Below are 23497 nucleotides of genomic sequence, written 5' to 3'. Positions count from 1 at the left end.
CACAGTGGGTAAGACTCTGCACTCCCAATGCAGGGGCCTGGGTTTGACCCCTGGGCAGGGAACTAGATCCCACAGGCATGCCACAACTAAGAGTTTGCATGACACAGCTAAGGAGCCCGCCTGCTGCAACTAAGGAGCCCATGTGCTGCAACTAAGACCGGTGCAACCAAATAAAGAAAGAAACTAATGTGCAATAATAAATGATACCATGTTAATAATAACTAGTCCTCCACATTTGTTAACTACTTTAACCCTCACACTAGGTAGGTAGGTCCTATCATTATCATCCAAATTTTACAGATGAAAATGAGGCAGAGGGAGTGAATGACTTGTCCAAGGTCACACAGCCACACCAGCTTGGGGACCACTTCAGGCAGCCTGGTTCTAAAGTCTACAGCATGAATCACTAGCCTGTGACATGGCCAACGCACAAAGGTCATCTCCTGGAACGAGGAAACTGCCAAGGGAACATGATATAAGCAAATAAAACTTTTATTCTCCATTTAAAAAATATTATATTTATTTCTACTCTGTAGAAACGTGAAGCTTTAGTGCAGTAGAATTCTTTTCAATTTAAATCAAGCATTTCACTTACAATTTTCAAAACATCTTTTAAGAAAGCACAAAAGACATTTTTTGGAGGGGTAGGAATGTTAATTGTTATTCATAACAACAAATAAAATTTGCTTAACATATCCCACCAATAAAGGCCACCATTTATAAAAGCATATAACCACGTAATTTCTGAAGTTAAAGTTTGGGTGCTATTTATCATACAATTGTAAGCAGAAAATTTAAACTTTTATATTATGACACTGTATGTGTATTTCTACTCTGTAGGAATGTGGAACTTCGATGCAGTGTATTGTGAATAATAAACTTTGAAGATAAGAAAATGATGGAGTTAATCAACATATCCAAGGAATTAATCCCTGGGACAAAATCCTAGACCTACCTCCTTCCACCAAGAGAACCATAAAATAGTCCTCTAAATTGGTTTGAAACCCTACCTACCCACTGGCATGATAAAAAAAACCAAAACACCAAATGCAAAATACAATATGTACCCATAATAAAAAGTGCTGCAAAAGTGCACCCTGGGGACTTCCACAGTGGTCCAGTGGTAAAGAATCCATCTTCCAATGCAGGGGACTCGGATTTGATCCCTGGTTGGGGAACTAAGATCCCACATGCCGTGGGGCAACTAAGTCCACATGCCACAACTACTGAGCCCACTTGCCTCAATTAGAGAGCCCACATGCTGCAAACTACAGAGTCCATGTGCTCTGGACCCCGCGCGCCACAACTAGAGAAAAGCCCATGCACCGCAATGAAGATCCCGCATGCCACAACTAAGACCTGATGCAGCCAAAAATTAAATTTAAATAAATAAATAAATATTAAAAAAAAAAAAAAATGTGCACCCTGGCAGTGAAACTGAGCTCAGCCCAGTAAAATCAGTGACTTGCCTAAAGTATGAGTTTCTTCATTTTTTTAGTCTAATTTCAATAACCAATTTTTATAATTTACACTATATCATTGGGATATTTGGTCATTTTTGTTTCTTGGGAGTCTAAAATCAATTTGTAGTTTAAAAAGCAAATATCCAATAACAAAATCAGACACACCAAAAGTGAAACAATAAATTTCTACAATTTACTACGAAAGGTTACAAATAAAAATAGAAGACTACAGACACAAATATTCAAACAAAAATGTGTCTGTGTCCTAAGCAGCAGCAGCAACAGCAAATTTTGTCCTTTTGTACTCAAGTTTCATTTGCAGTTGAAAAAAAAGAAGAAAGAAGATGGCGTGGTATACTGTCTGTCTCACTGGAGAAACCCTGTGTGGCCACTGAGCTCAGGGACTTTGATTTCAAACCCAGGACTCTGATGGCCACTGTTATTAAAAGGCTGTGAACTGGAAACGTATTTTGGTCATTGGCATGCAAATGAGCATACCAAGTGTCCCAATTTCTTGTATAATTCCATTTATCTACATAGTCGTAGCCTGAGAGAGTTCTGGGCACCAACCAAAAACTTTGGGGGGTACTTATACATGCAAAGATTTATATATACATGTGCCCACACACACATTAAAGACTGAAGGCTCTTTCTGGTGCAGTAACAACTTGGAGAAGCCCGGCAAAGAATAGTAAATACTCAAAGTTCCTTCCAGAAGGGTCCACAATCCACTGAAAAGACTCACCTTTGAGCTTCTCCTTTTTGTTTTTCTAATTCTATGATCTTTCGCTCTTGTTCTTTCTGTTTCAGTCGTTCAGCCTCTATGGACTTCTGTTTCTGTAGCTGCTGCTTATTATGTATTTCTCTTAGTTCCTATAAATGATCAAGAAACAGTTCATGTAATGACACGCGCTGATAGACATTTCCACTGTTTATCAGCATGCAACATTTCATAGTGGGGAAGCCTAGACACGTAGGAGATAATACTTCAGGTTTGAAAAACGTTACCTTGGAAAACTAAAATCACTCTACATTTTGACATGACTCATCTCCAGAAGCTGTTTGAGATCATATTTTAGTGAGGCATAACACACTGCACCATGGTCCATGAGGTGCTTTAGAAGGAGCTTGCTAGGGACGAGCATTAGAAAAACTATACTGCTCAGGACTCAGCAACAGTAATGGAACTCAACCAATTTTGAGACATGGTGATGATCATGAATGGAATCTTAAGATTCTTTTGATAATAATCAACACCAACCTCCACTGGCTTTGAAGATGTACACACTTCTTCATACACTCACTCCACTAAACCATTACAACCTCACCTCCTTCTTATGACATGCTGCTTTGAAACAAAACGACATCCCTCTCCTCCACAACTTTGAGTCTCCCCCCAGGGTATATTTTTCTTCGAATCAGACCTCTTCCGAAGCATCTTTTCTTATTAAAACCATGTGTGAAGCTGTCAGCTGCCCCAAACTAAGCCAGCAGTCAGATGGAAAGTAAAAAGCTATAATTTGATTATCACTTTGGATCCGATTTCCTCATTTGATACTAACACAGGAATAACAGTAATTTCCTTAGCATGCTACTGAAAATAAAGTGTATTTTATGATATTCGAAGTACTCAAGTCAGAAGTTTAAACACCCAAAAATATGAAGAACAAAGAAATGCCTGTTGGTGAGGGAAAATCCTCTGATTCCATAGGAATCAAATGGTTGCTAACAGATTCAGTCACCAAATCTCTTCTTACTTGTGTCAACAATAAATCAGACAAGTCAAAGTGTCCAGTAGAACCAAGAGTAAAGTTCCAGTTGACTTCTTGGTCTGGCTAACTAGGTGGGCAGCCAAGGGGTCTATATGGTGAGATTTAAGAACTAAGGCCTGCCCTGTCTTCTCTTGATTTGCTCACTGGTAAGTCCAGATGGGTAGGTTTCTTCCTGCCTTATTTCTACTTTTAGATTTCATTCACAGATCAGACGTCAAAGGTAGAGAGATGGTCTGAAGAAGATCAGCGTTAAAATGCACTTATTCCTAGAGAAAAGCCCTAAGAGTGAGGCTAACCTTTTCCTACTAGCTAGACCGTTCTTAAAGTTAGAATGTATGTAACAAGCATTCTGTATACCATAAGTGACATTGAGAGGTCCGAAAAGGGATCAATGCGATACGAGAAAAAGTTTAACTGGAGATCAGAAGGTTAGGGGGAGCAGGTACTGGGCAAGGAGGAAGGACTGGAGAGAAGGAGGCACTTGAAGAGGGGGAAGGAAGGAAAGAAGGAAGGGGCTTCAGTAGAGAACCCAGCAGATGAGCCTGGGAATAACCAGACAGGATGAAGCAGGAAGACACAATTTTGTAAGGCACAAATTGAAGGACTATTCCCTGTGGCTGCAGCCATGGGCATGTGACTTCCAAATTATGAAGGGTACTTGAGACAGGAGTTTAGCTATAGAGGGGCCATGGAAGGCCAAGAATGGAAACTGGAACATAATGGTGACGCCTTGGTCTGTTTACAGTTCTAAGAGACAAAAATCAACATCAGGAAAAAAGAATTCCATTTTTCATCATCTTTCTCACTGCTATACCATGGGATGTAAAATTTTAATGTGCTAAAAGTTCAGCAGTATTGCTTTTCATAGTAATTTGGAATCAAGCATAAATAGTAATCTCTAAAAATATGAATAAAAAATCTGGTTAATATTTGGGATTTGATATTTCAGAGACAAATGGAAAATAAGGGTCAATTTCTGTTAGAGTTATTTGCACTCTTGGTTCAAGTTAATATCTCTACGTGAAAAAGAAAACTGCAGTGGAATGCTATTAATCGAAACTCTATATGTCCTAAGAGAGGAAGCCTAAAGTTAGCCTCTGCATAGACAGGGATGGCCCACTCTGTCACTGACCCAATGGCTGAGACCCTTTAAAAAGAAGGGTAAGAAGTGATGAAGATTAACTTTTTTTCTATTTTCAAATCTCATCTTCAACTGCACAAAATTCTCAAATAGGTTCAGAAAAATAATTTATGGCAACAGACTATAATTAAAAGGTACTGAACTGGGAACAAAGATACCAGGATTTTAATCTCAGGTCCCTGATATGCACCACAAGCTAAATCAGAGTAGACAATCTTTAGTTTTTGTTTGTTTCTTTTTTAGTTTTAAGATCTGTTAAATTGTTAGACATTGTTCATCACCATAAAAATTTATTCTCTATTTACCTGTGTCTCTTTTATTTAGGATTTTATTCTTATTACATAAACTAAAAAGGTATAACCAGTAAGCAAAATAATTCTAAGCTGAAATTAAATACAAAAGAGTAAGAAATGACAGAGGAGGGGACTTGTCTGGTGGCGCAGTGGTTAAGAATCCACCTGCCAATGCAGGGGACATGGGTTCGAGCCCTGGTCCAGGAAGATCCCATATGCCGTGGAGCAACTAAGCCCGTGCACCACAATTACTGAGCCTGTGCTCCGCAACAAGAGAAGCCACTGCAATGAGAAGCCTGTGCACCACAACAAAGAGTAGCTCGCCACAACTAGAGAAAGCCCACGTGCAGCAACGAAGACCCAGCGCAGCCATAAATAAATATATAAATAAATAGTTTAAAAAAAAAGAAAGAAATGACAGAGGAGGAACCTGATTGTATATTAAAACAGAAAAATTCTTACTTCATCCAGGAAAAATGTATTTTAGGCATAGTGATATTCAAAACACTTAACAACACGTACTTACTGCACAAGCGCTGGCCAGTTAGAATGGACGCCGGCCATGATGTACCAATGCATCAGGTAGACCGGGGCACAAATGAAGATTTTTCATTTTAACAAAGAATTATACTGCATATTTCCTTTCTATATTGGGCTCTAGTAATTGGATATTAATTTATAGATCAATAATTACCAGATACAAAGTCAAGACAGATGGAAATAAAGCTAGCAACATATTATGAGGGACTATAAAATGAAAAGCAATAAGAAATAAACTTAAAGAATCTATAGGAAAAAATCACGTTAATGAGAGTTTGAAAACAATTTTTAAATGTTTCAAATACATGAAGGAAGATATTTTAAAAAATTTAAAGCACATTTTTTTTTGAGTATAAGAGAATTAGAGGATAAGCTGAACCTATCTTTGGAACTGTCTAAATAAGCTGCAGCTTCAAGTACCTCCAAGGAAATGGAGCTTGCAGGAGCCATAAAATAACAGATGTCAAATGAGGTAACAGAAGGCTCTGACATCTTATGATCCAGATTTGAAGACTGCAAAATTTTTCTGTCATTTCCTTCATCCAAGTCAAATACTGCTGAGATACACAATCCAGTGTAAGAAAATCAAGATGCTATGAATAGGAAGGCATTCTGGGTTTTCCTCTCTTTCCTTGGACTTGGGAGTTTAAGATGGCATGAACCAAAATAAGCAGAAAATGTATGATTCCTCAGTTGATTACTTTTTTTTTTTTTTAAAAAGCTGAACTTCTGAGACGGCAACCTATAGAATGAAGGAATATAAACTAAAAACTAGCTAACAACTTGTTTTTCTGTGCATGACAAGGAGCAACGGGTCCTTTCACATGGGAGCTGAGGGTTGCCCTGTTCCTTCATTCCTTTTCAATACCATTTAAGAAATTCAAGTATAAGTATAGGTATTTACAAGTTGCCTTTTAATTCTTTCAGGGAAAACATTTTTCGGTGACAAATAAATCTGGTGTTTTATTAAATTTTTTATTTACTTAGGAAATGAGAGAACTATTGGGAGAAGTAGCTAAGAAAAACTTCCCCACACAAATCGTATCAACTCTCCTGGTGACCAGCCTGATGTAAGTGACCCTGCAAATTCTGTTAAATCTTGTCATGGTTATTTCTCTATTATAACTAAGATAAACAGAACAAATAAGAAATTACTGCCATTCAAAACTCAGTATCTCACTTGTAGCTCTTCCTCAAATTAACTTACTTTTTTCTAAAATAAGTAACTCTACAGTCACATATTTATTTATTGGCTGGATATTTATCTAGCAATATGGTATTGAGTGTACAACTTTGTTGACCTTTCTTCTGAGTTCTACTCAAGGGTATATGTTTTACACTAGATATAGTGGACAATAGCTTAATATTAACTCCTAATAAAGTATGGTGACTTTCTTAATAAATAAGAAATAAGCATGCATTCAATAAGTTTTAGCTACAAATAAATATATAGGAAAAATAAAACTCCTATAAAATGCATAGTATATATAAGTTAAAATAAGATTTTTTTCACCAATAATATCTACAAAATTCTAAGATAAAGCAGAGTTTCTTATCCAGGGTCTATGAAAAAGCTTTGGCTCTGTGAACACTATGAAATTACATGCCAACTGGGGTATATTGGCATTTTTCTTGCTGAGAAGGCACATAGCTTTTATTTGACTCTCAAAGGGATGTTGGATCAAACACAGATTATAAACCACAATAAGAAAATGACTGGCAAATAAAGATTCTGTCTTATATTAGTTAAGATTAATGAAAATCAGCTTGCTTTTAAATTTCTTCCTTCAACCAAGGGGGAAAAGTCACTTACCTCCCCTAAGGAATTAAGATATTTGCACCATAAAACATCTTTGGACATCCTGTGGCATACAGCCAAAATATTTCAAAAGCAATATGCTTCACAAATTGAATACTCAAGAAGATCCAATTTTTTGCCCTGAGAAATATGGCTCACTTTCAAGTTTACTAAAGACAGTTGTTCTATTGCTATGCAAGTGGCACAGAATCACTTAATTAAAAAACTGTGACTGTTTCTCCTTCATTTGGTTTTAGAAACACTCAAAAATAAATGTATTATGTGAAGTGATATTACATAAAATATAAAGAAGTATCCACCTGGGGTTCAAGATGGCGGAGTAGAAGGACGTGCGCTCACTCCCTCTTGCTAGAGCACGGGAATCACAACTAACTGCTGAACAATCATCAACAGGAAGACACTGGAACTCACCAAAAAAGATACCTCACATCCAAAGACAAAGGAGAAGCCGCAATGAGACGGTAGGAGGGGAGCAATCACAATAAAATCAAATCCAATGACCGCTGGGTGGGTGACTCACAAACTGGAGAACACTTATACCACAGAAGTCCACCCACTGGAGTGAAGGTTCTGAGCCCCAGGTCAGGCTTCCCAATCTGGGGGTCCGGCAACGGGAGGAGGAATTCCTAGAGAATCAGACTTTGAAAGCTAGAGGGATTTGATTGCAGGACTTCAACAGGACTGGGGGAAACAGAGACTCCACTCTTGGAGGGCACACACGAAGTAGTGTGCATATCAGGACCAAGGGGGAAGGAGCAGTGACCCCATAGGAGACTGAACCAGACCTACCTGCTAGTGTTGGAAGGTCTCCTGCAGAGGCTGGGGGTGGCTGTGGCTCACCCCGGGGACAAGGACACTGGCAGCAGAAGTTCTGGGAAGTACTCCTTGGCATGAGCCCTCCCGGAGTCCGCCATTAGCCCCACCAAAGAGCCTGTAGGCTCCAGCTCTGGGTCGCCTCAGGCCAAACAACCAACAGGGAGGGAACTCAGCCCCAGCATCAGCAGAAAAGCAGATTAAAGTTTTACTGAGCTCTGCCTACCAGAGCAACACCCAGCTCTACCCACCACCAGTCCCTCCCATCAGGAAGCCTGCACAAGCCTCTTAGATAGCCTCATCCACCAGAGGGCAGACAGCAGAAGCATGAAGAACTACAATCCTGCAGCCTGTGGAACGAAAACCACATTCACAGAAAGACAGACAAAATGAAAAGGCAGAGGACTATGTACCAGATGAAGGAACAAGATAAAACCCCAGAAAAACAACTAAATGAAGTGGAGATAGGCAACCTTCCAGAAAAAGAATTCAAAATAATGATAGTGAAGATGATCCAGGACCTCGGAAAAAGAATGGAGGCGAAGATTGAGAAGATGCAAGAAATCTTTAACAAAGACCTAGAAGAATTAAAGAACAAACAAACAGAGATGAACAATACAAAAACTGAAATGAAAAATACACTAGAAGGAATCAATAGCAGAATAACTGAGGAAGAACGGATAAGTGTCCTGGAAGACAGAATGGTGGAATACACTGCCGCAGAACAGAATAAAGAAAAAAGAATGAAAAGAAATGAAGACAGCCTAGGAGACCTCTGCGACAACATTAAACACACCAACATTCACATTACAGGGGACCCAGAAGGAGAAGAGAGAGAGAAAGGACCCCAGAAAATATTTGAAGACATTATAGTCGAAAACGTCCCTACCTTGGAAAAGGATATAGCCACTCAAGCCCAGGAAGCGCAGAGAGTCCCAGGCAGGATAAACCGAAGGAGAAACAGGCCGAGACACATAGTAATCAAATTGACAAAAATTAAAGACAAAGAAAAATTATTAAAAGCAACAAGGGAAAAACGACAAATAACATACAAGGGAACTCCCATAAGGTTAACAGCTGATTTCTCAGCAGAAATTCTACAAGCTAGAAGGGAGTGGCACGATATATTTAAAGTGATGAAAGGGAAGAACCTACAACCAAGATTACTCTATCTGGCAAGGATCTCATTCAGATTCGATGGTGAAATCAAAAGCTTTACAGATAAGCAAAAGCTAAGAGAATTCAGCCCACCAAACCAGCTCTACAACAAATGCTAAGGGAACTTCTCTAAGTGGGAAACACAAGAGAAGAAAAGGACCTACAAAAACAAACCCAAAACAATTCAGAAAATGGTAATAGAAACATACATATCGATAATTACCTTAAACATGAATAGATTAAATGCTCCAACCAAAAGACACAGGCTCGCTGAATGGATACAAAAATAAGACCCATCTATATGCTGTCTATAAGAGACCCACTTCAGGTCTAGGGACACATACGACTGAGAGTGAAGGGATGGAAAAAGATATTCCATGCAAATGGAAATCAAAAGAAAGCTGGAGTAGCAATACTCATATCAGATAAAATAGACTTTAAAATAAAGAATGTTACAAGAGACAAGGAAGGACACTACATAATGATCAAGGGATCAATCCAAGAAGAAGATGTAACAATTATAAATATATATGCACCCAACCTAGGAGCACCTCAATACATAAGGCAACTGCTAACAGCTATAAAAGAGGAAACTGAAAGTAACACAGTAATAGTGGGGGACTTCAACACCCCACTTTCACCAGTGGACAGATCATCCAAACAGAAAATTAATAAGGAAACACAAGCTTTAAATGACACAATAGACCAGATAGATTTCATTGATATTTATAGGACATTCCATCCAAAAATAGCAGATTACACTTTCTTGTCAAGTGCGCACGGAACATTCTCCAGGATAGATCACATCTTGGGTCACAAATCAAGCCTCAGTAAATTTAAGAAAACTGAAATCATATCAAGCATCTTTTCTGACCACGCTATGAGATTAGAAATCAATTACAGGGAAAAAAACGTAAAAAACACAAACACATGGAGGCTAAACAATACGTTACTAAATAACCAAGAAATCACTGAAGAAATCAAAGAGGAAATAAAAAAATACCTAGAGACGAATGACAATGAAAACACGATGATCCAAAACCTATGGGATGCAGCAAAAACAGTTCTAAGAGGGAAGTTTATAGCAATACAATCCTACCTCAAGAAACAAGAAAAATCTCAAATAAACAATCTAACCTTACATCTAAAGGAACTAGAGAAAGAAGAACAAACAAAACCAAAGTTAGCAGAAGGAAAGAAATCATAAAGATCAGAGTAGGAATAAATGAAATAGAAACAAAGAAAACAATAGCAAAGATCAATAAAACTAAAAGATGGTTCTTTGAGAAGATAAGCAAAATTGATCAACATTTAGCCAGACTCATCAAGAAAAAGAGGGAGAGGACTCAAATCAACAAAATTAGAAATGAAAAAGGAGAAGTTACAATGGATACCACAGAAATACAAAGCATCCTAAGAGACTACTACAAGCAACTCTATGCCAATAAAATGGACAACCTGGAAGAAATGGACAAATTCTTAGAAAGGTATAACCTTCCAAGACTGAACCAGGAAGAAATAGAAAATATGAACAGACCAATCACAAGTAATGAAACTGTGATTAAAAATCTTCCAACAAACAAAAGTCCAGGACCAGATGGCTTCACAGTGAATTCTATCAAACATTTAGAGAAGAGCTAACACCCATCCTTCTCAAACTCCTCCAAAAAATTGCAGAGGATGGAACACTCCCAACCTCTACCAGGCCACCATCACCCTGATACCAAAACCAGACAAAGATACTACAAAAAAAGAAAACTACAGACCAATATCACTGATGAATACAGATGCAAAAATCCTCAACAATATACTAGCAGTCAGAATCCAACAACACATTAAAAGGATGATACACTATGATCAAGTGGGATTTATCCCAGGGATGCAAGGATTCTTCAACATACACAAATCAATCAATGTAATATACCATATTAACAAATTGAAGAATAAAAACCATATGATCATCTCAATAGATGCAGAAAAGCTTCTGAGAAAATTCAACACCCATTTATTATAAAAGCTCTCCAGAAAGTGGGCATAGAGGGAATCTACCTCAACGTCATAAAGGCCATATATGACAAACCCACAGCAAACATCATTCTCAATGGTGAAAAACAGAAAGCATTTACTCTAAGATCAGGAACAAGACAAGGATGTCCACTCTCACCACTATCATTCAACATAGTTTTGGAAGTCCTAGCCATGGCAATCAGAGAAGAAAAAGAAATAAAAGGAATACAAATTGGAAAAGAAGAAGTAAAACTGTCACTGTTTGCAGATGACATGATACTATACATACAGAATCCTAAAGATGCCACCAGAAAACTACTAGAGCTAATCAATGAATTTGGTAAAGTTGTAGGATACAAAATTAATGCACAGAAATTTCTTGCATTCCTATACACTAACAATGAAAGGTCAGAAAGAGAAATTAAGGAAACAATCCCATTCACAATTCCAACAAAAAGAATAAAATACCTAGGAATAAACCTACCTAAGGAGGTAAAAGACCTGTACTCAGAAAACTGTAAGACACTGATGAAAGAAATCAAAGATGACACAAACAGATGGAGAGATATACCATGTTCTTGCATGGGAAGAATCAACACTGTGAGAATGACTATACCAAAGCAATCTGCAAATTCAATGTGCAATCCCTATCAAGTTACCAGTGGCATTTTTTACATAACTAGAACAAAAAAATCTTAAAATTTGTATGGAGACACAAGAGACCCCGAATAGCCAAAGCAATCTTGAGGGGAAAAAAACAGAGCTGGAGGAATCAGACTCCCTGACTTCAGACTATACTACAAAGCTACAGTAATCAAGACAATATGGTACTGGCAAAAAATCAGAAATATAGATCAATGGAACAGGATAGAAAGCCCAGAGATAAACCCATGCACCTATGGTCAACTAATCTATGACAAAGGAGGCAAGGATATACAATGGAGAAAAGACAGCCTCTTCAGTAAGTGGTGTTGAGAAAACTGGACAGCTACTTGTAAAAGAATGAAATCAGAACATTCCCTAACACCATAAACAAAAATAAACTCAAAATGGATTAAAGACCTAAGTATATGGCTGGACACTATAAAACTCTTAGAGGAAAAGATAGGAAGAACACTCTTTGACATAAATCACAGCAAGATCTTTTTGACCCACCTCCTACAGTAATGGAAATTAAAACAAAAATAAACAATTGGGACCTAATGAAACTTAAATGCTTTTGCACAGTAAAGGAAACTATAAACAAAACGAAAATACAACCCTCAGCATGGGAGAAAATATTTGCAAACCAATCAATGGACCAAGGATTAATCTCCAAAATATATAAAGAGTTCATGCAGCTCAATATTAAAAAAAACAAACACCCCAATCCAAAAATGGGCAGAAGACCTAAATAGACATTTCTCCAAAGAAGACATACAGATAGCCAAGAGGCACATGAAAAGCTGCTCAACATCACTAATTATTAGAGAAATGCAAATCAAAACTACAATGAGGTATCACCTCACACCAGTTAGAATGGGCATCATCAGAAAATCTACAAACAATAAATGCTGGAGAGGGTGTGGAGAAAAGGGAACCCTCTTGCACTATAGGTGGGAATGTAAATTGATACAGCCACTATGGAGAATAGTATGGAGGTTCCTTAAAAACTAAAAATAGAATTACCATATGACCCAGCAATTCCGCTACTGGGCGTATACCCAAAGAAAACCGTAATTCAAAAAGACACATGCACCCCAATGTTCATTGCAGCACTATTTACAATAGCCAGGTCATGGAAGCAACCTAAATGCCCATGAACAGACGAATGGATAAAGAAGATGTGATACATATATACGATGGAATATTACTCAGCCATAAAAAGGAATGAAACTGGGTCATTTGTAGAGACGTGGATAGATCTAAAGACTGTCATACAGAGTGAAGTAAGTCAGAAACAGAAAAACAAATATCGTATATTAACACATATATGTGGAATCTAGAAAAACAGTATAGATGAACCGGTGTGCAAGGCAGAAATAGAGACACAGATGTACAGAACAAACGTATGGACACCAAGGGGGGAAAGTGAAGGGGGTGGTGGTGGGATGAATTGGGAGATTGGGATTGACATATATACACCAATATGTATAAAATAGATAACTAATAAGAACCTGCTGTATAAAAAAATAATAAAATAAAATTCAAAAAAAAGAAGTATCCACCTGAACAATATGTATGGCTTTCCTTTTCATAAACATGACATTGCATAAAGGTTTGTGAAGAGAGAAAAAAATGAACGAGCAATGGGGGGCAGTGGGGCGGGGGCTAAAAAAGACTAGCAGTTAATGAGAATATATTGCTAATTTGGTCATCTAACTTTTCTGAAGGATTACTCTGCTTCTGGTTTTTGCCTCAGGCTATCTCTTGGAAAAGAAAGACAAAACCAAACATACCTTGATTAATTACTAGAAATTCATGAACTCAACACTATAAATCAAAATAAAACTGTGGAGGACACATCTCCTATTTACAACAGTCTTGGTACTGTTAATATTAAATGGACCTCTTAGGAAACTGATCTAGGTACCAGCAACAGAAATTTCAGGTGTTTGTTTTGTCTAGACCTAATACCTACAGAAAGTTAGAAGGAGAAGGGCTTTTATTTTTTTTCCCCACACTCCACGCAAGACACTCAGCTTGAATCTTTCCTGGCTTCCACAAAAAACTTCAATGAATGGCAGAAATCTCAAAGCCTCCAGACCCTTCTTGTCCCTGGGAGTCAGCTTGATAAAGGAAGAGTGCAATTGGCAGGTCCTTCTCTAAGCCTCTGTTTACTCATCTGCAAGACTTGGCAGGTAGTACCTGTCCTACCTACAGCAAAGGGAAGGTGCTATGAAGAGCAAACAAGTTAATCCATATGGAAGGAAATGCCTTGTAAACTGTCCCATTTCTATACAAATGTTAGGGGGAGAGGGGAAGTTACAGATTTTACAGGTAGGCGTGCTTTTGTATAAATAAACATCACTTTACTTCTCACCCAGGGATATTGTGTAGCACACAATAACAGAATTTTTAAAAGGACTTTTGAGTCTTTAAATGTAGTAACTTATCCCAATTAAGTGGTTGTGAAACAAATGGAAAGTTATTAAAGAAAGCCAATCAACAAACCCAACGAAGAGAGGGGAACTCCTATCTGTGTGGAAAAATCTGAAAAATGACCATTTCAAAAGAGAAATTTTACCCATATCAAGGTAAATTGATATTCCATTATTGCAAAATTAGAAAATGTATTCATTCTTGATGTAAGAAAAGTCAGAGGAGTATAAAAAAATATTGATTGGCTATTTAAATTCCGAAAAGGGGATATACTAACATTTAAAAACATGCTTAAATGTTACTTCTAAATCTGGAGTCAGTATTCAACCAGATAATAAGTCCAACTCCCCATGGCACAAGGCGGCAGTGAATGTTAAGTGCTATAGAAGAGCCAAAGAGGGATGAACTGGGCAGCATGTATGTGCGTGTGTCTGTGAAGGGGTGAGGCAATAGGCGAACAAAAAACGGGAGAAGAACTAGAAAACCCTGTGCTTTCTGCAATAGAAGTAGCTAACTAAGAAACTTTTCCGATGTCTCCCAAGAGCCTTTGCTAGACACCCATATATTCCCAGAAAGAGAAAATGGACTCCATTTTGTCCTGAAAAATCTGTGTTTTCCCCAAATGTCTCAACTTTATTTATAAAGCAATATCCCATTGTTTTAAATACGTGTCATTCTAAAGGATAAAATTGTCAAGGGGTTTGGCTAAAGAAGAGAATTAAAAAAAAGAAAACATTTTTTTCAAAGACTGAGTTCTGCTTTTGTCCCTTTCCCAAATCACCTTTTGTTAAGTATTTTTGAAAACCCTCAAAAGAAAAACCCACACTATTACTAAAAAACTCAACCAACCAACAAGCCTACTGGTATAGCACAGAATCTGATGTACAACGTCTGTTAACTATTTTGAGTCTTGGGAGCGTTCTAATTATTTTTCTACATTGAAGGAATCTGTGTAAAGTTTCCACAATCACAAGTACATTGAATGAGAGTTAGAGCATTTTATTACTTCTGTGCAAAAGAGGTCTTTTCAAAAGGATCACAGAGGTAAAAATAAAATTTAATCTTGAACCATGAAACAGCCAAACATTAATCTACTAACATAAGAAAGCAACACTGTAATTTGAATTCACACTGATTTCTCTTGCTGTCTCTGCATCTCCTCTTTCTGTATCTTTTTCTTTCCTTCCTTGTTTCCCTTCGCATGCATTTTTTTCCTGACTTCTCATTCTGTTCTGCAGTTCCTTCTCCAGATCTTTCCTTTTCTCCCCTGGTTGCTAAACATTTTGCCTTTCACTGCCTTCATAATGAATGAGGCTGCCATGAAAGCAAGTGTCTGAAACCAAGAGCATAAAAGCCTTAGTTAAGCCAAGAACCTTATTTACTATAACTGGCATTCTCATTTCAACAACAATTCTGTTCCTAGGAGCAATTTTTAGGACAGGTATCATTACAAGCAGAGTTTATATTTCTAACAGCCTCTTGTGTTCAATTTACAAAGCCTGGATTTCCCAAGTATATTAAGAAATATAATTCTTAATTCTGAATTAGTCCTAAATACATTTTTCTAAGAAATAAAATACTATCCCCTTTTGGAATAGTATACTGACTATACTATCTGATGATGAAAATTTGCACATCAACCCAAATAATGACTAAGGGTTGTCTTTCAAATTTTTGCAGCCACGTGGCAAATTCAATGATCTAAAATATGCTTGTTATAAAGACTACAGTACCTTATAAAGATAGAGTACCTTATCCAGCTTGTAGTTCAGAGCTTTCATCACACACACACACACACACACACACAATTTGTCAAGAGGAAAGATTCACCCATACTTCAATGATGTATAATAACTAATCATTATTAACTTTTATAAAAAAGGCTTAGCGCTTCATGGTAAATGCTGTCTTAGACACTAAGCACTCATCTGCATGGGGAAAACTGAAGCACAGAGCTGGGGATGGTTCACCATTCTTAGTGTGAGAAAGATGTGCATTGCCTGAGTAGGGCATGGAGACCTTTAGAAAGAAGTCTAAGTGGATGGCGCAGCCCAGGAGAACTGCCAGGCACTACAACACTGCCTCCTGCATTGCCACTGACTGGAAGAAAGAAATGCTCCAATGTAAACGCCATTCACGTTAGGACTTGGCCAGCACACAGTGACTAGATGGGAACCAACAAGGACTCAACTTTCCAACATGAAACACAACATCTAGCCTCTTTGCGTGGATTCTCTTTATTTGGCTGACAATGGAGCCCTGAAAACTATAAGCTGTACTTTATGTTGCTGCTCTATATCATGGTGGTCATTAAAATATGGAACATTAAGCTATCAGGGCCAAGGAAAACTGTTACAGTAACTACTAACATTGCCAAAGGCAAGTGGTCAAACGCTGCTGTCTAAAAAGTCCCTACTGGTAATGGTATTTGACACTTGTTAGAGCCACAATTTTACACCTATAGCTAAGCACTGTATATAAGAAAAATAACTATCAGAATGATTCTATGTGCCTAAAAGGCAGACAGATTCTCCAAAAAATGTCGAGAGCTTTGATTTTCCTGTAAAACAAGGTAAAAAGAGAAAAGTCATAGATAAGTGATAATTTTATTTTTTTAATAAATTTATTTATTTATTTATTTTTATTTTTGGCTGGGTTGGGTCTTCGTTGCTGCACGCGGGCTTTCTCTAGCTGCGGCGAGCGGGGGCTACTCTTTGATGCGGTGCGCAGGCTTCTCTTGTTGAGGAGCATGGGCTCTAGGCACGCAGGCTTCAGTAGTTGTGGCACACACACTCAATAGTTGTGGCTCGCGGGCTCCAGAGCACAGGCTCAGTAGTTGCGGCACACGGGCTTAGTTGCTCCGTGGTATGTGGGATCTTCCCGGACCAGGGCTCAAACCCGTGTCCCCTGCATTGGCAGGCGGACTCTTAATCACTTTGCCACCAGGGAAGTCCCAATAATCAATAATTTTAAATTGATGTTTCTAGGCCATGAATATGAGAAGACTTTTGATTCCTTAGCATGAGAAATATTTGCTGCATCTATAACACATTTTAAAAGCAGAAAATTTGGTAAACAAATTTGGTCCACTCAATTAAAGCTACTTCAAGAAGGGTTAATTCATCCTGGCAATAATTACTAACAAAATCAATTATTCCTAGTTAAATCATTGGTTAAATTTTTCATTTGATCATTAAAAATTTACTGTTCACACAAAAGGCAGTAAAAATACAAAATCTAACAATTGGGAATTTGAGCACAAAAGCTTCAATATCAGAGTGCTATCATTTCCCCCCTTTTTGCTAAACCTACAAAAGCCAAGTTTATTCCCTCTGTTTCCATTTTTAAGTAATTCTTCGCTTTGGGTGATAAATTAGAAAGACACTTATGTCTTGGGATCAATTTTGGAAAACATAAATATCGTATCTATAAGGAAGATATCTACTAAAATGCATGGGAAAATAGCCTTTTCTAAAAGGAAAAAAAGAGTCCTCAATTTCCATGAGATCAGATAGAAATGTAAAGGTCCAAGATTCTAGAGACCTTATGTTCCACAGCCCTGAATAACACTTCCCCAGAACTGAAGTAAGCTTTATATTTTCAGTAGGTTGCTACCAATATGAAACAAATACCTGTTAATCTAACTGCAAAAGTAATTGTTTTCCTCTTTAATTAATGCCTTGAGTATTTCCATCATTGGTTATCAGATATTGAATTAGGAGGCATAAGTGTAGTTCTTGTTTAACTGAAGAAAAAAAGGAGAGATTCTCAAAAGAATGAATCTCAACTAGACATCTGGTAGATAGAACTAATCCAGACTGCATATTAAAGAAAGAATAAAAGGAAAAAGCATACCTACTCTCTAAACTCTTTCTCATTCAAGAAACTAAATATAATTATACTTCCCAATCCCAGTCCTATGCTTAAAAATCTGGGCTAAAGCAGGGTGCTATTGTTCCCTACATGACCTTATCCCTAAGTAACTGGACATGACCTTGAGTGTGCATCAAAAGAAGTGAATGGCTTATTGTAAGTAGTTTTGTATCAAAGGAACTATGAGAGTTGGATTTTGCTAAACGGAACCCTCATTTACGGAGCCAGCCATTGAATATAGGTTTAATGTTCCGATCAACTAATTTTAAAACTTTGCACTCCATAAGGTATTTTCTCCAGTGCCACCGTATTAGTTGATAATGAGTGAATTAAACTTTCTTTCTCTTGATGAACACTCTATATGAATATAAAACAAAACTAAGTCTGAATTTCTTTTCTATACTCTCCCAGCTGGTTTCCTTTTAGGAGAGGAAGGTTTAGGATGGAGCAAATTCACACCATCAAATTCGATGTGTGGAATGACTGGGCAGTTGAACTGTTTTACTGTCAGCAAGGTAGAAGTAATTTTTGCATCATTAGTGAGGATGCTGTAAAGGCACTGCTGTATCAAGGGAGACATGGAAGAAATCCCAAAGGGTCACAACGTGGCTCTCTTGGTCCATCACAAGAAACTATAGCTGCTAGTGAATATATGCTCTAAAGTCGGAAAAAAAAAAAAGCTTCATATTCTCCAAGGTGACTACAACAAAGAAAAATTGGCAGGAGATACTCAATAGTTACTTAAATCTGCCTCTGAGTTATCTCAATCAAATTATAAATCTTTTGATTCTTCAGTGTAACTGTTTCTGCTTTGGTCTCACCAGGTCTGAGAGGAATAATAGAAATAATAACCGTCAGGTAACATAATATAGTCACTAAGTCCTCCAAACGAGTTTTAAATAACAAAACAATATAGCTACATACTGGCTTGTGATTTTTTTTTACTCTCCACATTGACTTAAATTTAAAGTAATAATGGAAAACTAAAATAAAAATTACAACAGAAAGGAATGTTCTTATTTTAAAAATAAGTATATTTGGAAAAGGGGCTAGTGCAATAAAGGGCTAAAAAATTAGCCTTTGTATAAGCAACTCTCTGATACTGAAGGCAGCATTAGTCAACTAAACACAGTAAGAGTGACAAACACCACATTTTAAGGGTGTTCTCTATAGCAATGACAACAGTAATTCAACAGCCTAAATACAGCCAAAATAATCTGTAAGTCATCTAGGCATTATCAAAAATCACCCACCAGGGACACTTCCCGGGTGGCGCAGTAGATAAGACTCCGTGCTCCCAATGCAGGGGACCCGGGTTCAATCCCTGGTCAGGGAACAAGATCCCACATGCATGCCACAACTAAGAGTTTGCATGCTGCAACTAAGGAGCCCTGGAGCCGCAACTAAGGAGTCCACCTGCCAGAACTAAGACCCAGTGCAACCAAAAAAAGAAAAAAAAAGTCATCCACCAGAGTACCCCTTCCTTCCTTCCTCCCTCCCTTCCTCTCTCTCTCTCTTTCTTTCTTGCCACACTGCAGCTTGTGGGATCTTAGTTTCCCAACCAGGGATCGAACCTGGGCCCCTGGCAGTGAGAGTGCCGAGTCTTAACCACTGGACTGCAGTGAATTCATCAGAGTATCATTTTCTAAAATGTGTGAACCTTGTTTTGGGTCGAACTTCTATAGAAAGGACTCTTAAGATTAAGGCAGAAATCTAGAGTACTGCCTGGGTTCAGAAGATACCTGAATACTTAACAGTTTATAATTCAAGAGACTATTAAAAAGGACTACAAGCTTGCACTAGTGCCATATTCCTTTTGCTTGAAATAGTGACAAGTCATAAGAGAGTTAACATGTTTCTATTATACTTATTCTAGAGAAGGAGAACTGATAGCTGTACTTCCAATACTTACATGTGACATAAACATACATGTACGAATATAGAAAAAATATATATAGTACATACACACATGCACACAAATACATATTCTGTGTAAGCATGAAAGCAAAAAAAAACCCCAAACACTAAGTTTACTCAAATAATACTTCCCCTAAGATCACTTTCCTGGAATTGTATAATTGAGAAAAGCTTATTACTTATTACTCTGAGAAAACAGTACAAATACCTCAAACTCAAATGTCTAGACAATTTGGCCTAGAATCACAATTCAAAAGTCAAGTAAAAATCTCAAATATGCTTTCTAATTTGTTTTTCTATTTCTACTAATGAAGAATAGGATTTTAACTTTTTCCTAGTGTCAAAAGCTAAATTGGTCAGAATCAAGTACAAAGGATTTTAGGTTGGAAAAAGAAAATATTTGAGAAAAACAAGTGTAAAATCCAACTTTTTATAAGAACATAACTGATTAAAAACTCCAATATCTACTTAAATCTAAAGTATATGATTGCTATTGATAGGAAATGAGCTGTTTGCACTCCAAGATATTTTATTACAAGATAATAATCATTCTTAAGATGGTAAAGTTCTAAAGTTAAATCAAAAGCACCAAATCAGAAAAAGGCTGTGATCTAACTACTTTTACATTCCCTAAGAGCTTTGGCATTTTCCTGAGTTTTACTGTGTAAATATGACAAAACCATACACCACTTCTGCCACAAAGACAAAAGCAATTACTCCATTAAACAATAATATTTTAAAATGTGAGGTGACAAAATAAAGATTTATATTCAAGTACAATCTTGAAGGTGAGAAGTAGAAGAAAAATTCTTAGTTTTAAAAGAGACAGCAGTTCCTTTTCAGTAGTCTTTAAAGAACATAAGAAAGATGAAGCTTTTGGAGCCTAGCTTTTGGAAATTCAACTTGATGTAGTTCTCAATAGACAAAAGGATGAAGATGTGTAAAAATGTAATTCAGGTAAAAGACAGATGTCATGTTGGGGCCATTCACTCAGCCCTAATTTAGAGATGCCAAATTCATTTTTATATTTTAAAGGAGAAAAATTCAACTTAGATTATTTAATGTTTATCCATAAATGTGAAGGCTTTCATGAAGGCTGACAAACCAGCCTAATAAATTTTTCTGCCTGGGATCAAATATCAACTAGTCATCTGGCCAGTTAGAAAAATTAAAAAGTAAGACATACATGTAGGCACACACAGAATAGTTACCTTCAGTTGATTATTGAAAATATCAATCTCCTGTAGTTTTGATCTAGTTTCTTTCTCCACTTCATCCAGTTGGTCTCGTAGCTGCTGCCGAGCTAGTTCTTTTGCTTCTAAGGCTCTTTTGAGTGTAAGAAGTGAATCTCCTGTTTTAGAAAAACATCGCAAGATAAAAACAAACTGGCAGTGAGGAAAAATGGTTTTTAACATTCTCATTTCAATTAAGAAAATTCTTGCCAGTAAAAAGGGAAAAAGTCAACTTTTATAAAACACCTACTGTGCAAACTGTTCTGCTGAACTTGTTTTAATTGGTCATTGAGTATCTGTTTTTCTGGAATAAGTCTTCCAAGCATTTGCTGAGACTCCTAGGAGAGAAAGAGAACACAGCAATGAATGATGGAGAAACTACCATGTTTTCTCATCCCTCAAAGACTCTCCTAATCTCAACCTGAATCCTCTACAGTGAAACTGTCAGGGTGGTTTCACAACTCAGCAGAGAAAATGGAAAGCAACGATCTCTCAATTGCACTGGGACCAAATGCAAATGCAGTGACCCTGCTGTTTGCAAACTGACTCAGTAGTTTAAACAGGAACTGTTCTGTCCTGAACTTTGAGCCTTAATAGGGTTGAACTGGATTACCGTATACCTGAAGTCGGAAACAGAAATCAAAAAAGGACTTTTAACAGTTAGAATCTTAGCTGCCATATATGTTTGTCCAACACTCAGGATAGAGGCACAATTTTAAACAGCTACACAAAAATCTTGAACCAACTATTTTTTAACTGACATAGATAAAAGCTAAATCACATTGTACAAGGCTATTTGGAGTTTTCATGGGTGACTTGACAAGCAATTGTTTTTGCCTAAGTTCAGCTGAAATTATTCAATATAGTTTCTACACATTTTAGAAAAAGGACAGATTTTCCTGTCTTTATTAAGGAATATTTGACTTTTATTTTTACTTTGATTTGAGAAAAAAATCTCTTTGTATTAACTTTTGGTTTGAAAAAATAAAAATGTCAATTAAAAATTTTCACTAGAGGCTAAGAACCAGTCCCTTTCTGGAACAACCACCTTTAGATACAGACTGGCTTGTGTGTAATAAATCTTTGTGTACTATACGTCTGAACAGTAGATACAGCTCAATGGAGAGGATTTGGTAGCATCTTCTCATATGAATAATCCACACAAACACATATACTCCCCCATCCCCCAAAATTTGAACAAAACAGAATACAAAAATCGATCATTTTCTCAAAAAAGCATAGCCAACTAAGCTTCTCCTCTTGTTCTCCTTGCTAAATTAAGGCAAGGCCTCTTACCCAATCCCAAAGATTCTTTGCTGAACCAGGACAAACAATGAAGGATCAAGATGAAGCCTGGCTCAGATCACTCAGATTGTTTCACTTATTTAAATGTTACTTTTAAATGGACTACCTGAGTTTCGAAAATAGGTCAAACCAATATGAAGGGCTACCTGACTCATTTGCAGAGCAAGAATTTGCTAATTACTGTAAAGAAAGGAAACCGATTTCTCACTGCCTACTATGTACCTGCCTTTCTTCAAACAATGTATTATTTTTAACTTCACTACTTTTTCAGGAACCTTGATTGGTATTTTATTATCAATAACTGAATATACTAAGCATCAATCTTAAATAATAAAACTATGTTTGGACACAGAGCATTCAGTGAGATAATAAACAAACACATGGCCTTCACTCCTAAATTTTCAATGGAATATTTTATGAAACTTCTCATAAATAGTTAATGAAAGACACAGAAAAACAGTTACCACAGAAAAGAATACACTTTTAAAGGGTGTATGCATTTTAAAATATTTTCAAACAATTTCCAGCAGTGAACTTCTGATACTATTTACATTATATGTCATATCCTAGTATCTCAAATTGATTAGGACTTCAGTGATAATCAGTAAGGACACAGAAAACATGAACCACATCAACTTGATTGACTGACATTTACAGGACACCCTACCCAACTTCAACAGAGCACACATTCTTTACAAGTGCACATGGAATATTCACCAAGACAGATCAAATGCTGGGCCATAAGTCTCAATAAACTTAAAAGGGTTAAAATCATAGAGTATATTCACAGATCATACCATAAATAAATCAGAAATCAATAAGACAAATGGAAAAAAATCCAAGCATTTGGAAACTAAACAGCATAATTCTAAATAACCCATCAAAGAAATGACAAAGGAAATTTTAAAAAAGATTCAAAAATACAACATATTCATATGGCTATGACAATGCTTTGAAGGAATTATATAGCTTAACATGTTATACATTATCAGAAATGAAGAAAGATCCAAATTCAATAATTTAAGCTTCCTCCTTAAGAGGCTAGAAAAAAGAAAATTAAACCCAAAATGAAGAGATGGAAGG

The 23497-nt window shown here is 37.0% G+C and overlaps 1 protein-coding gene across 4 annotated transcripts in view; it reads right to left on the bottom strand.

Annotated features, from left to right (window-relative positions):
- The window catches only part of ITSN1 (intersectin 1), a 239939-nt gene that overhangs the window by 96122 nt on the left and 120320 nt on the right, over positions 1 to 23497 (bottom strand). For all 4 annotated transcript variants that reach the window (XM_007183719.2, XM_007183718.3, XM_028166956.2 and 1 more), the window contains 3 exons: positions 21360 to 21447; positions 21089 to 21228; positions 2209 to 2336 (listed from right to left, as the gene is read on the bottom strand). In XM_007183719.2, the coding sequence (XP_007183781.2) occupies positions 2209 to 2336; positions 21089 to 21228; positions 21360 to 21447 (356 nt within the window). The remainder of the gene's footprint in view (positions 1 to 2208; positions 2337 to 21088; positions 21229 to 21359; positions 21448 to 23497) is intronic.

This window comes from Balaenoptera acutorostrata, chromosome 4, assembly GCF_949987535.1.
Source record: "Balaenoptera acutorostrata chromosome 4, mBalAcu1.1, whole genome shotgun sequence".
NCBI lineage: Eukaryota > Metazoa > Chordata > Mammalia > Artiodactyla > Balaenopteridae > Balaenoptera > Balaenoptera acutorostrata.
Note: the sequence above shows the minus strand (reverse complement) of the source record. Positions and strands in the feature narration are given on the sequence as shown.